Genomic DNA, 14705 nt, shown 5'->3' on the forward strand with positions numbered 1-14705 from the left:
AGGCATCTCTGCTGGTTTAAACATTATAATTTGTCAACACAGTGACAGCATCCCAGAGCCTGCCGTGGTTGTTGCTTTGACTGGATGAACATGCCAAAGTTTTGCTGTGTCAGCTCCACACTCGTTTTTGTGTGCGGGAAGGGTTTGGCTGGCAGGCCTGGGCATATCAACATGTTTGTCTTGTGTTCAGTATGTGAGAAGATTTTAATCATTCTCAGCTATGACTGAGGTTGAAGAATGTCAATATTTCACTTGGATTAAACTATTGTATTTCGATATTATTTCACATTCGTATGTGTATATTGAATTATGTCAAGTTCTTACTAATTTTGAAGTTTTTAATTGGATTAAAATGGCAAGATAAAGCTTGTTTTGGATCGTCTTCAGTTTAAAAGCTATTTAATCACGTAGTAATTACACTGAATACATTTCAAAGAATTCTGAAATTGTAGCTGAATTAATTTGTTGGTGTTGTATTCATGTATTATATCGTACTGCATTTCTTTTCAGTGCACATGCAAGCTTTCCATAAACAAAAGACACACCTGTTCAGTTGTATGCCTCGTTTTCATAATGATGCATCGTCTTTGTGCTGCTGCACTTCAAATTTTATGTAAATTCACTGATTAATTTTTCATGTCACACCAGTTGTTATGCATTAGATGATTACATTTGGCACATTTGTCTTTTGGCAAATTTTTAGAGCTTTGCTCATCAGACTCATAATCTTCAGTTTTCAAACCTGTTTCTTTTGCGTACTGGATGAACAACAGTAAAGTTAATCTGAATAATAAAGCTGTAATCAGTGGACGTGGTGGCCTTGTGGCAAAGGTGTGGGTTTGTAACCAGTCTGGTTTCGAATCTCACTGCTGACAAGTTACTGCCATAAAATATAATAAAATAGCAATACTATTTTATAGAATTTTACCTGAAACCAGAAAATAGGCTTTTTTACAAATAGATTTTCGCATAGAACATGTTTCTAAGTGGTTGCTCATGCTGACACATGATTGTGTCAAAAGTGAAATATTTTTTATTTTAACCCATAGAGCTGCAGTACACAGCCTGCCACAGCCTTTGCAGCCCTGCTGTGCAGAACCAGATTCATACCCTTGGGTCATGCCCGCCCTCGTCAGAGCAGTTTTACTAATAACAGGAAGCATGGCCGTTACTGCACACCCTAATGAGCAGCTGTCCAGACCCCAAGACAGACTGATTACAGCAGGAAGAGTGTAGTTAACATGCAGAATTGCTCTGAAACATCAGATGCATTGAAACTACATGCTGCAAGCTCTAGAGAGAAAGTAAAATATCACCAGATGCAACGCTCCGGTCACACGTCTTTGGGCCTGTGTACACTTTTAATCGTGTTCGTTTGACACTCATCAACAGAAACTGCTCCCAGTGCTGTTAATTATGCAAAATTTCTACCTTGATAACAGCAAGATGCACTTTAAACTCTGGAGCTAACAGGTGTGTGTGTGTGTGTGTGTGTGTGCGTGTGTGTGTGTGTGTGTGTGCGTGCGTGTGTGTGTGTGTGCGTGCGTGCGTGCGTGCGTGCGTGCGTGCGTGCGTGTGTGTGAAGTAAACTTGTGATAACAGCCGACACTGCGAGAGTATTGTTGGCGTTATTATAGCTGATTAGAATCTCATTGCTGGAACAGCAACAGTTCATAAGAAACGCTCAGTTGTAACTGTGATTACACATAACCTAACCTGATACTTCTAAAATCATTGGACACGTGAAAGTTGACTCCATTTTTTTTTAATTCATAGGAATAATAGCCCTTTTCTGCTCTGCTCCACTGAGAGGGTCATGCATGAGAACCTGATAGTTACTGTAATCCGATGATGCTCTGATTTGAATACATCCAGGAAAAATGTTGAGTGTTGTATGAAGAAGGTGTAGTTTTCATGTTTACCGTTACAGTTTCACATGCCAATAGCAGTCATTGATTTTATTTGTTTTCTCTGTAATTCTTTACTGCCAGCTTTCTGAAAATGCCACCAATTCATTAGACTGCACTACGTCATAGCTGCCTTTTCTTTGTCTAGCATCAAAGGAAGAGAAGGTGACTCCATGCTGATTTTTGGCCCGGACATGTTGGGACTGGCTGACACATTCATGGTCACTGTAATTTAATGTGATGTTCAATAGATGAACATTCCAACCGGCCCTTTTCAGTTTCATTGTCCCTTTCTTTCCCTTTCCTGTTGGGCTTTTTCTTCCAGCCAGCGTGTGTTTTCTGTCAATGTGCCAGACATGGCTCAACGGTGCCTGCTCATTTCATGCGATGTCCAGTGCAGCGTTTCTGGTCTAATCTCTGCACCGGCTGCATGCGTGTCAAAGGATCAACTTCAAAATCTTACTTCTGGCCTATGAAGCTTTGAATGGTCTTCAGTTTAAATATGTGCATCTCAGATTTACTTGTAGGATATGAAACCTCCAGATGTTTATACCTTTCTTATTTGCTGTGTTTTAATATTTTTTCATAATCATTCAAGATTAAGATTCTTAATTGCCTTGCTTAAATGTGTTTTTTTTTTTTTTTATTTCTTGCCTAAACATACCTGTGATGTTTACTTAGTTGTTCATATTATTTGTGTTTTCTTGCAGGTTCCTTTGCAGCCAGTGGGATGTTCGAGCTCTGGGAGCAGGACTGACTGAAGGAGCATGGTGAAACACCAACCCCTCCAGGTCTATGAGCGCCAGCTGTGTTTGTCATGTATCACAGGGATCTACGGCTGCCGATGGAAACGCTACCAGCGTTCCCATGATGATACCACAAAGGTAAATCACGCATCTAACACAATGGTGCATACTGCATGCAGTGCCTGTTATATTCTCAACATACGGTCACAGTCAGATTTATTCCTCTGCATGACAGCAGCTAATGAACGACGATATACCAACATCAGCGTTGGTGTGGGATTACAGCCATAGACAGAAACTGAAGGTCTTGATCCAAAAATTGTGAGTCTTTGGCAGATATTTCTGCTGAATGGAACAATCTACCAGATATGCAGTCTGAGATACAGAGTCATTCCAAGGAGACAGTTATTTCATATGAAGGGAAAAAAAAAAACACCTGACTGCCCTTTGTATGGACTAAAACTACTCGGAGCACAAGAATCTGTCTTCACTGCATCACTGTTGCACAGTACAGATCATAAGAATCCGTATAATATCTTTAAAATTCATTGAAAATGTCAGTGCCATTGTGGTTGTGAAAGCAGTCAAAGCTGTCCTTGCCACGGATCTCACAATACAATAAGCTATGCTGACACTGGTGTACATGCATTGATAATTAATTGAACCCATTTATCTCTTTCTGTTTGTCATTTACTTTGCCACGGTCACTTTCCAGCAATAACTGTGAGGCTGTCATGAAGGAGACTGATAGAAATTGATGATGGTCTTGATAATGGTCTTTATTGTAATTGCACTGTTTAGAAGTCGTATTTCTTATCACCATTGTTCTATTTTTTCTATCTTGTTTGGTATCATTTTTAATAATATGCCTCCTAAAGTTCTTACAGACGCATATGTAGAAACAGATGCGTCATGCTAGGCTGACAGGGCTGCCCGCTCTGGCTTGCGTGTTTGTCAGCATTTATTGACAAAGAATTATCTTGGACCAGATCTGCCCTTGCTGCCTTGCCCCACTGCATAATAACCTTGAGCTTTCCCCATAAAGGTTCATGTGACACTATAATACTCCACTGTCTCATTTGTCTGTCGTTTCCTACACTCTGCACATTTTAATTAGTTTGAGTTGATTTAGAAAATCTCCGAGCAAGGAATTTATATGGAGATCAGATTCATAGAACCACATTAAAATCCTTTGTGATCATGTCTGTTCATAGACAATATTTCTGATTCCTTTGTAAAAAATAGTTAAAATTATTACATTGGAATCTCTGGTTCCTCAATAGGCATTGCCCCCCCCTACTATTAGCTGCATACTAGGATAAGTATTACAGGCTCTCGGGGATGATCCATTTGTCCTGACCTTTTCCTTCTGGCTGCTATTTAGGAAGGACACACAGGTTATGTTGCTGCAACAAACCCAAACAGACGGCACACACCCACATGTGCACTCACACACATTCAGACAGTAGGTTGCATGATTTATTTATGCCCACACATCACAGTCTGAGCCAGCAGAAACTTGGGAGCTCGGTACGCACAAAGTGTGTGATCAGACATGAATAACACAGGCAGGTCAAAAGTAAAACTTTTTACCAACAATTGACACAAAATCATCACTGAACCCACTCCAGCACTCATTCTGTTGTCCCCTGTTTGCAGAAACTGGACACAGTGTAGCTCGATTTCCTGCTGCAAGTGGTTGTCTTTCAGGCCAATTGATAGGATTGTGCCAAGTCAGCATTCCATGTTCATAGTGTTCATCTTTTGTTTTGACCATGTGCTGCCTGGCCGGCTTGTCTTCAGTCCGGTGGAAGGAGAATACACTCAGACATGGACATTATCTAACCTAGTTTTCATCCCAAATGGACAATAATTAACACTATAAAGTGAATTGTTTAGTCTTATAGAAACTGTTCATCTTTGCTGTAACGTTATCAGAAACCACGAAAGACCAGTTTGCTATTTATTAGCTTCTTTGTTCGACTGTCTTTTAGAAGCAAAAACCTTCTGTTTCCACTGAGGATGCTGCTCAGCTGACGGCAAGGCTTCAGTCATATAACACTGCATCTTTAACGGTCTTCGTAAACAAACTGTGACCAATCAAGGACAGGTATCGGGTACCTGTAACTGGACCTGAGTGAATCACAGGAGCGTGAGAACCCAGAATCTCATGTTGAAACAACTGTAGACTCATTCATAATCCACAAGAGGATCATGCAATTTCTCTCCTTTCTCATCTCCGTTCACTGTGATGAGTCGTTCCGGTTGACTTGCTCGTTCAGTGGAGCTGACTCTGTCCGTGTCGGTGGCGCTTTATAGCGAGATAGCTCAGCGTCATGCTGCGCAAGGTGATCTTGCCTCTCAGTAATAATTAAAAGTATTTCCATTTAGTCGTTCTTTACCATTGAGAGAGACAAAGACTTTTAAAAATAGAGGCAAGCATTCCCTGCCTTTGTCAATGGTCTTGTGGTCTTGATCGTCCGCAACCTGTGAAATATTGGGTAGCAATTATAAAAACAGTTCATATCGTTGGGATTTTTGTTTTCCCAGTCACAAGTGTAACAAGAATTAAAGAACTCAAAGTAAGAATATTGTTAAGATGTTAAGTCTCATGGTCTCTTTGAAATGTTATGCCTTTTAAGTGTTAGTCCTCTTTTCAGACCAGTGATTCCAACAGTACCTTGTGTGTGTGTTTCCTGTTGCTGTCAGGCTCAAAGGTTCGATATTTGAGATGCGAGTTGACTCGGTGATGAGGCCGAGGGTGTGATTCACTCCATGTAAAGTGGTGACACTGACGAGCTTCTGCTACAAACAATAAGTGGAGCTTTAGCATGGATAAGTCATGTAATCGTTTCACAGTTTGACGCATTGCTTATAAATGGAGACGTTACTGTGGCTACCCTCCCTATAGGAGGGCATCCAATTACGTTGGACTTCTATGTAACCTTTTATTATCGGCTTCTGACGTCGCATTCTTGGTAAATAATTTATTAGTTTTAAGGGAAATGTATTGCAGCAACAGTGTAAATGCCTTATGTGTTGGTGTTTAAGGTCTTATGGTGGCTTCCCTACTTCGTCTGTCACTCAAGCATTGCAGAGCCAAATGTTAATCTATTAACCAAGGGGGATTCATATGAAGGTTGACTGTAATAGCTGGCAGACAGGATAGCAGTCTGCTTTTAAATAATGGCAGTCATTCTATTTGAAAATTCCCACTAGAGGTTAATTAGTCATTTCGAGCAGCGCACATTGTCACTTTTCAAGTTTTGACAGTCTCGCAAGAGCTGTTGGAAAGTAACTGAATCTAATAAAACATCTGTCAACATGTTTACTGTATCTGCTGTAATTGGAAATTCCCCAGGCTCCTTACAGGTTCAGCCTCCGTACACACAGTTCATTCTCCAGTTTGTAGTTAACCTTCAGCAAACAATTACAAACATCCTGTAAATTCCTAAATATACACAGTGTTGAGATAAGGCTTGAGTTTTGCAACCTTTCCATTGACAGCTACTACCTGTTATTGCAGATATCCTGAGTTCAGCTCCAGAGGGACACTGTTGGTTCTGGAGGTTTGGTAAACAACCACAAATCCTTGGATCAAAAATGTTTTCCTTTCTCATCAGAGCAGAATTTCGTTCAAAAGACAACAGCAGTCAGAATCGGCCACTTTAACACCCCCAATCAAATTAACTAAATGTGTGTGTTGAGTCGATAGGAACTGAAAAGTGCTTTATGTTGCAGTGTTATCCCCATATTTATCCATCTTATATAGTTTAGGGAAAATTGGGTTCTGTTTTTCCCCCTCCAACATGGTCATTCTTCACTTCCAGACATTTTTTACACTGGCTGCCCATTCCTCTAATGGAATAACTGAATGATAAAGTGGAGCAGCAACACTCGCACGAAATACCAAGGACTTATCTGGATATGCTCAGGAATGTGCAGAGTGACTGACGCGTTAAGTCCAGCAAAGATCGAGCGGAAGACTCGGGCACGTATGGAGAAGGAAGAAGTGTTAAACGAACCAAAGCAGTTTTATGCACTTCTTTCTTTGACAGCCAATTGAAATTCAGCGCTTGTACACATCGAGTGGGATCGAACTGTCAGATCCAGCTGAACGCATCAATTCATTGTATATTGTATGTATGGCAGCAGAAGGCTGCAATGGCTGATCTCATGCATCCATACATGTGTGGGCATTGAAGGTATAGGTTTTACTATTAAAGCTATCCTTGAAAATGTACATTACAGTGCACAAATGCACACAAGTAACTATCAAGTGATAACGTGATTACGTACTGTTGCCAACATGAGCTGAGATTGTCGTCACATCACATCATGTAGGACAAAATCAGCTGAGCACAATGTTTCCTAAAGTTCCTCCTACACTGATGGGTTACCTTGCACCGTGTGGCTGCGCTCGGTGACATACTGTACGTAGTGCAAGGATAGTTTTAGTTTGAGATGTGACACGTTCTTGACAGTGTGAATTTATCGGCTGTTGTGTTTTGTTCTGAAGGGAGTTGGAGAGGAATACACAACACTGCTGTAGTTATCACTGTTTAACACGCATACATGTATTAACAATAACATTACTCGGCATGTGAATCAGCCACGTGCCGCTTTCAGGGTGTGTTTATTTATTTATTATCATTTCACTTCCTGCCTCCATGACAATTCTAAGTACAACCTATAACCGGCGGAGCATAGCAGATATCGCTGCTGCCTGCTCTGTTTAAATAATCGTGCTGCGGGTGCTTTGTTGTGAGCTAATGACTGTATCTGCGTTTGCTGATTCAAGCATGTTCTGTGTTGTAGAGCAGCTGCTGAGCATAATTCCCACACACACGTGCACACATCCAGTCAACACAAGCATACATGCAGAGTATCGAGCAGTTGACCTCAGGGAAATTATAACTGGTGAAATTACAATAAACCTTTATGAAGTTGACTCATTGTTGGGTAGAGATGACTTAAAAATATTTAAAACGTTCTTTTGTACAACTCAGATTTATTAATGGTTTGTTTTCTTTGTTTTAGTCTGGTGGTTAATAGGAATGTTGACGTGTAATCCAAAGGACCTCATCCAAAGCATCAGAAAATATGCACACAAATGGTAAAAATTGAGGATATAACACTTAACACTTGAACTCAAACTACAGTATGCTGCTGGAGCTTTTCCCATTTGACACGTCTGATTTATATAAGTTGAACTGACAACACAGCGATCTCATGGCACATTTACATCTGAAACAAATACAGAAGACAAACAGTAAATCCAAGTGAGCCCCAGACAATGGAATGGAAAAATTCCCTGTGACCAGGGTCAAACCTCCGTAGAACTCATAGGTACTTTCTGCTTTCACTGGTCTGGGTTAGGAGAGACTCGGAGGTGAAAGGTCAGAGCAAAAGAGCAACAAACAAGTAATCTCTAACTGCACAAAATACAATTACCAGTAACAACACTTTGAAATGGGGTTCCAGTGTGTTGAGGCGTTTACAAAAGATAATGAATGGACGAAGGCTCGACTAAGATGAACACAGAGCTCACTCTCCCTGATATGCAGTCTGATCATTATAAGTTAAAGCCAAGTCTAAACTTTTTTAAAAATGTATTCAGCTGTCATATTGAGTATATCCTAATATCATAGAGTTTAGAAGTGCATTGCAGTCACAAAGGACCAGTCCAATAACTTGGTTTAATAAATATAAGGTCTTTGTCTGTCATATTCCACTGTACAGAACTCACAGTGATGTATTTATAACTTAAAATTAATCATCATTCAAACCACTGAGGGAAGAAGTAAAAGTACTTCATAAAGGTTTATATGAAATGCTTCTCTCTCGTGCTTTGCTGTGTTGCGTTACAGTCCCTGGATTGTCTGCGCTCACCTTCTTAATTCACAGCAGTGTTCTCATTGTCGTCACCTTGTGCATAAGGCCCAAAGAAAACTTCTCTTTTGTCTTTATAACTTGTTAAATAACCAAATAGCCAAATTCCTTCCAACCTATGCTCAGTATTGAGCATTCTTGTATTTTATTTGGGCATTTTTCTTTTTTTTCTTTTTTAGTTTATCAGAGCAAAACATTGTCACAATAATGCAGTTTAATGATGAAACTCTCAGTGCTTTATATTAACTGAAAGGATGAAGTTGAAGTTGTGTGTTTGTGTTCATAGATAAATATTGACAGCATTTAGGACTTTTCTTCTTTGAGAGTTTTTAGTGAGTGAAGTGGGATACATCCTTTTATAGGTTTTAACCTGTGTCTTTGCAGAGACTCTCTCCCAGAAGGCCCCTGACTTCTTTTGGAAACTTGCACCATTATAATCAAGTTAATCACAGACACAGTACAGTGACCTCGTTTAACCTGAACTGAAGGGGATCCAATAGCGTGGAATCTTTATGATCTGATCTGAGAAGAAAATCTCAGGATAACAAGGATAATATCTGTATCAACTGCTGTAAAAACACTCAGTTCCTCAGATTGTGGTGATCAGATGGATTTTGTTGCAGCGCTGTTGGTCTGTACCATCGGGTGCGAGCCAATGTAAAATGCCAGCCTTGCAGAATGGTAATGTGCCGTCATCGGGTCAGGCCAAGTCCTGTCAGAGTGGACAAACTCTGATGCTGTGTGTGCCGAGAAACTGGAAGAGAGACGTTCAGACCTCACAGGATGCTTAAATTTACAAAACTGAGAAATGTAGGGTGTTCTTCAGAGCCTGTTTTTTTTTCGGAGGGGAGGCATTTTCTTCATAAGATGAAGTATTTTCTGTGAAATTGGAAAAAAATATGGCCAAACTCCCTAGTAGCTAAGCATCTGCTAATATCACACGCATGGGTGTAATTGGCAGTGTAAACTGTGATTAAAACTCACACTCCGTAAAGTTATTAAACAAGGAAAACCAATTTGGACTTTTCCAGAAATGGACATTATGGTAGTGATGTTGGATAATGAAGAACTATTATTGGGTGACTTACAGATTGCACCTTCCCAGCTTTATCAGGTCACATTTTTCAGAATCCAGAGAAAAGGAGCCGGGGGGTTAAAGGAGACGTCAGGCTGAACAATGTCCCCTCGCAGCGGCAAGGTCATTTCTCCCAGGTGTTTCCACGTAGTCATTAAGGGCCATGTGAACCGGGGTCAGTGTTTTCTAATCAATGATCCTGACACACACTCACACACACGCAGCTTTGTCTCCCACAGTGGCCATGACACCTACACTGCCATTCATTTGCCATTTTCTTAGTCCCACCATACATCCATTTATTACTAAATCTCTTCAATTAAACAATTTCCCCTTTTTAAATGACACACGGTGTCACATTGTGTTCACATTAATGTACTGATCTCTTTTTTTTCTTCCTGTTTTTAGACTGATTAACTTCAGTTATGAAAACAGTTCCCTTAATGGCTGATGGTAAAAGAGCTGCTTACTCACATCATTAGTTTGCTTTTTACACTTGGTGTCGTGAAGAGCTGTCTAAATGTATAAAATGGGCTTCATCAGCATTCCCAAAGCTTATTTCCTTTTTTGTACAATGCCATCGTGACATAAAAATAAGGCCAGATATCAAACACTACATTGGGATTCGTTCCTGATTTCCGTATAAAGACAGAAACTGATCTGAATGTTGAAATGTTCCAAAGCCTTTAAACCAGGCTTGAGCTCTGAACATGACCTCGACATGCCGCTCAAATCAGTTCAGGGTGAGAAAACACTGAACTCTTTGCTCACGTTTTTAAAATAGGCTTGGATTTTTGTACACCTAGAAAAACGATAGACACCTTGAACATGAGGGGATTAAACAGGTCAGGGAGACGCACTCACCGGAATGTCATTTCCGCTGGTGAGGCGATAATGATCTGATCTGCTGAACTCATCAGTGATGTGTTCAAGTTGACATGCAGGATTCTTAAACAAGTGCTTTATCTTGGTGCATCAGTTCTCAAAGAGTTTTTGAAGCATAAGGGATGATATGTTCAACTATAGCTAGGTTTTCCTTTTACATTATTGTTCTTTAAATGCTCATCACTGAGTTCTGTGTGGAGGGACGTTTCCCTTTTTTTTTAATGCTGAGTTAGCATATCTATGCATAGTCTCATATGTTACAGGTAGGAAGCATCTCAATCATGTCAACAAGAATTGGATACGGTGCAGAACTGCTTACGCAAACCCATGTCCACGTGGCTTCATCAGTTTATCAGCACGAACTGATGAACTCACTCAAAAGTGGTGGAATGTCTTCAAACAAACAAGACCTGCTCCAGTTGACCTCGTTTGATTGGTTTACAGGAACTGAAGAAGCATTTTGAATGTAGAAAGTAGTGGATTAATGGTGAACAGCATTACTGCCGCTCTCAAAGTTTCTCCTCACAGCCAAAGTACGTCAGATGTAAGACTGTTAAGATATTTACCAATCTGCACAAAACATTTAAAAATTGAAAAACAATTTGCCAAAAATGTTCTGAGGTGTGAACTTGTGCAGACTTTGTAGGTCCAGATATCTGAAACACATTGTATTATCCAGCCATTGAGAGCACTGCAGAAACACAAATCAGCCGTATGTGAGCAGAATCAAGTCCAGTTGTCTTCTTCTTTGGGCCGCAGCTCTGGGCTGATGACAGGAGGGAGCATCTGGCTTGACCACTCAGGTCAAAAGTCAGTTAAATGTGTGTGTTGGGTGATGATAGTGTGGGAAGCTTACACATCTGGAAAGACTCAATGAATCGATGTTGGAAGAGAAATGTTTTTCTTTTTAACTTATGCTTCTGTTCAGACGTTTCTTTCAGGCCGTGCATATTTCCAGTCATATTACACTCCCATTCCGAGAGCATGGCTTTGAAACTCTAATACTTTAAAATAGTTTTGAAATATTATTCATTGATCACCTTTGAGGTATTATTTCTCTGAATTTAACCCATATGACTCATAGTTAATAAGTACATATTAGGAGCAGCAACTTTTCATGATTTATGAGCTGCAATTATTTATCAATTTAAAAAGCTAAATAAAAAAATTGATTAAATCATAAATACATAAACATTACTGTTTGAATCAAATTTTGCAATAAAATAAAGTTTAACATTCAGATTTTTCAAAGCGAGTCTGTTCATAGCAGCACTCGTGAAATTATAGTTCATCACATCACCTGCCAATAGATCCCGAGTGTTTCGTTACGAGAAAAATAACTGAGCAAATGTACCCTGAAGTCCACCCTTATTAAAAGATGTATTTGTTAGCTCAACTAATCAAGCTCATCATTCTTCGAGCTGCAGCTAAACTGTGGATGTCTTTAAAATGTGGAGAAAGAGATAGAAATGAGTGTGTCTGCACACTTATATCCTCCTGAGTTTGGCCTCAGGGTGTGTGTCTGTTTTTATCTGAAGATGTCGCCCACCTAATGTGAGCTTTGATTAAAAAGTGCATGAGAGATGATGGCAGTAATTAGTGGGGCTGCGTATGAAGCTCCTGAAAGTCCTTCCTGGCTAATGAGCTAAGTGTATAAGGGAGAACTGTGGTCAGAGGCCAACAACAGGTTTGCTGATAATTTGTTCTCGGTGTATGCGAGTTTGTGAAAAGTTAAGTTGAAATGAACTCTGCTACACTCTGATAATGTTTTGGCAAAGTTCACGAAGTTAAAAGTGCTTCAGTCAAGCAGGCATACAGCACTGTGTTAAAGGGGTATTTTGTCAGCGTCGTGTTATAACCATAGTCTTTTACTCAATCATGTTTCTTTTCTTGTTTCTGATGGAGTATCAGGAATAATGAATTGTGTTTGTGTGTGTATTTGTGTGCAGTGGGAGCTGTTGTGGTCCCTCATCCTCCTCTTTACCTTCTGTCTGCTGCTCGTCTGGTTCTACTTCTGGTGGGAGGCACATAACGACTACAGTGAATTCAACTGGTGAGTGCACGCGCCAGTCTGTGATCCGGTGTATTATCTGGTCCGGCGGCAGCCGTGTTCGCCTGCTCGCGTAAAGTTTTGGCTGTAAACACTCTGACTCCTCACTGCCGAGCTTGTGGATTTCCTAAATCGTCAGTTTAATCTATTCTGCCTTAATCTGAGACTAGCCGGGCTGACACAGATTGCTTTATTACATAATAGACATGATTCGCCCAGCTTTTTGAGCATTTCTGTTTCATTTTATCACTAAAAGAGTAGAGGGAGACATATGCCACCCATCAAACATCAATGAATGCTAAAATATAGTAGAAATAAGAACAGGAGAAACAGATTGAGACAGTCAAAGTGCTTCTCAGTGGTTATGACAAAGAAGATTTTGGGTTTTCAGATGTTAAACATTGTAAAAAGATCAACTATGGATGCTCCATTGATTTAAAGGAACTAAGCTTCATTTAGTACTATCAATTCATAAAAATGTTCGACCTGAAAAATCATACTGCGTGGCGTTTAAATCCTATCTTCATGTGTTTGGCTGTAGTGTAAAATGGGTTGTATTGTATCCTATTTTGTAACATTCCGAGATCAGTCTTGCCGCCTCCCTTCCCCCTCTCCTCCAGCTCTCGGGGAGCACTACAATGTCACCTTTTCCTCTCACCATCATCCTTTACCTCTTATTACCTCCTCTCACGTTCCCTCCCCACAGCAGTTCTCCAGTAATATCCCACCCTCCTTTTTTAGCTCTCATTTTTTATTAGTTTTCTATCCTTTCTCCTGTTAATGGTCGGTTTGTCTTTAAGGTTGATCATTTTTGAACCCCTGAGACTGACCATTTTTATCCATCTCTCTGTCGGTATAAATGGATCGACATATGCCATTGGCTTTTAACGGCAGACTTCCTGCTTTCCTTCCAGCCTTTGTGGAGTTTCCTCAAATAACCAGAGCGGTGACATCCCTGCCCTTATGTGTTCTCGTGATTTAGCAGCAGGGAGTGTCTCCAGTCCATCTGCAGCATAAATGAATTCACAAAGAGCTAAAAGCATCAGCACTAAGAGACCCTGCTGCGGCTCACTGATAATATTGTGAGTGTAATTAATGGTATAGACAAGAGCTGTCAGGTCAGAAATGCACGCACACATCAACAGGATTGGTGTTTTCTTGGCAGCTGTGGATTTTTTAACGCTGTCTCTTTATTGAGCAACATGGCTCAGAGCGACATGTGTGTGTTTATTCTCTCTGTGGCCCATCTGTACCGTCTGTGGTCGCTCTGCAGTGTCTATGTTAACATCACTGCAACAATAAAGCTCAAAACTCAGACATGGCATCGGTGTCAGTCAGTAACCTGCTTGGTAGGATGTTTTTTTTTTTTTGTTTTTAGTATTTGCAAGGTCTTATAACAAAGCAGGATCATCTGATTGTTGACCCTTGTTTAAGCTTTTTAGAGCTGGATTCTTACTTTAAGACTGTACTGTTTGAAAACGCTTTACATACTAAATAGGACATGCATGTTTCCAGATACGGTAATTCAGCAGAGTATTTACACAGTTAATGATGAACTGAAAGTGAGCGCTCATAACGCTAAGCTTTAATGACACTCGTGTTTGAGCAGGTACCTGTACAACCGCTCAGGGGAGTGGAGCGATGGCACAGTTCCCATCCTGGCCACCACCGCTGCCGGCTTCACATACATCGCATTTCTGATGGTGAGTCCCACATCAGCCACTCCAACAGCGAGGTGCTCAACAGGTTATGTCCATGTGAATGTTTTGTTGAAACGAGTTGTCTGCGTGACTTGCCAGCTGTAGCCGCGGCTCACGTGGTAACGCTGAGCAGAATGTGACCTGGAGGAACTGCTCTCTATTTGTGTGTCTTTCATTTCAGGTTTTAGCACTTTGCCATGTTGCACTTGGCCAGCAGCTGAATTTGCACTGGCTCCACAAGGTAAGGTGCCACATTTGTGACACAGCCACTGGGGTTGTGTAACTTAGCAGTCAGAAGGAGGGGTGTTTGGTGTGTGTTGAGCATGTTTGTTCATTCAGTTGGTGATCACCTGAACTCGTCCTGAACTTAGTTTGGATCCGGCTGTCCCAGCAGAGTTGTGACACCTCAGGAAGTGACGTGCTGAAGAAAGCTATCAGCAAGCCAAATAC

The 14705-nt window shown here is 40.6% G+C and overlaps 1 protein-coding gene across 3 annotated transcripts in view; it reads left to right on the forward strand.

Moving 5' to 3' along the window:
• Positions 1-14705, forward strand: part of gdpd5b (glycerophosphodiester phosphodiesterase domain containing 5b) — a 39668-nt gene that overhangs the window by 11510 nt on the left and 13453 nt on the right. For 2 of the 3 annotated variants that reach the window (XR_003932795.1, XM_030108221.1), the window contains exons 2-5: positions 2618-2791; positions 12455-12558; positions 14165-14258; positions 14437-14496. Coding sequence is in view for 2 of the 3 variants with exons in the window: in XM_030108221.1 (XP_029964081.1) it covers positions 2675-2791; positions 12455-12558; positions 14165-14258; positions 14437-14496 (375 nt within the window). In the remaining variant the exon portion in view is untranslated. The remainder of the gene's footprint in view (positions 1-2617; positions 2792-12454; positions 12559-14164; positions 14259-14436; positions 14497-14705) is intronic. The other variant, XM_030108220.1, reaches the window with a different exon arrangement.

Source organism: Salarias fasciatus, chromosome 14 (assembly GCF_902148845.1).
Source record: "Salarias fasciatus chromosome 14, fSalaFa1.1, whole genome shotgun sequence".
NCBI classification, from domain to species: Eukaryota; Metazoa; Chordata; class Actinopteri; order Blenniiformes; family Blenniidae; genus Salarias; species Salarias fasciatus.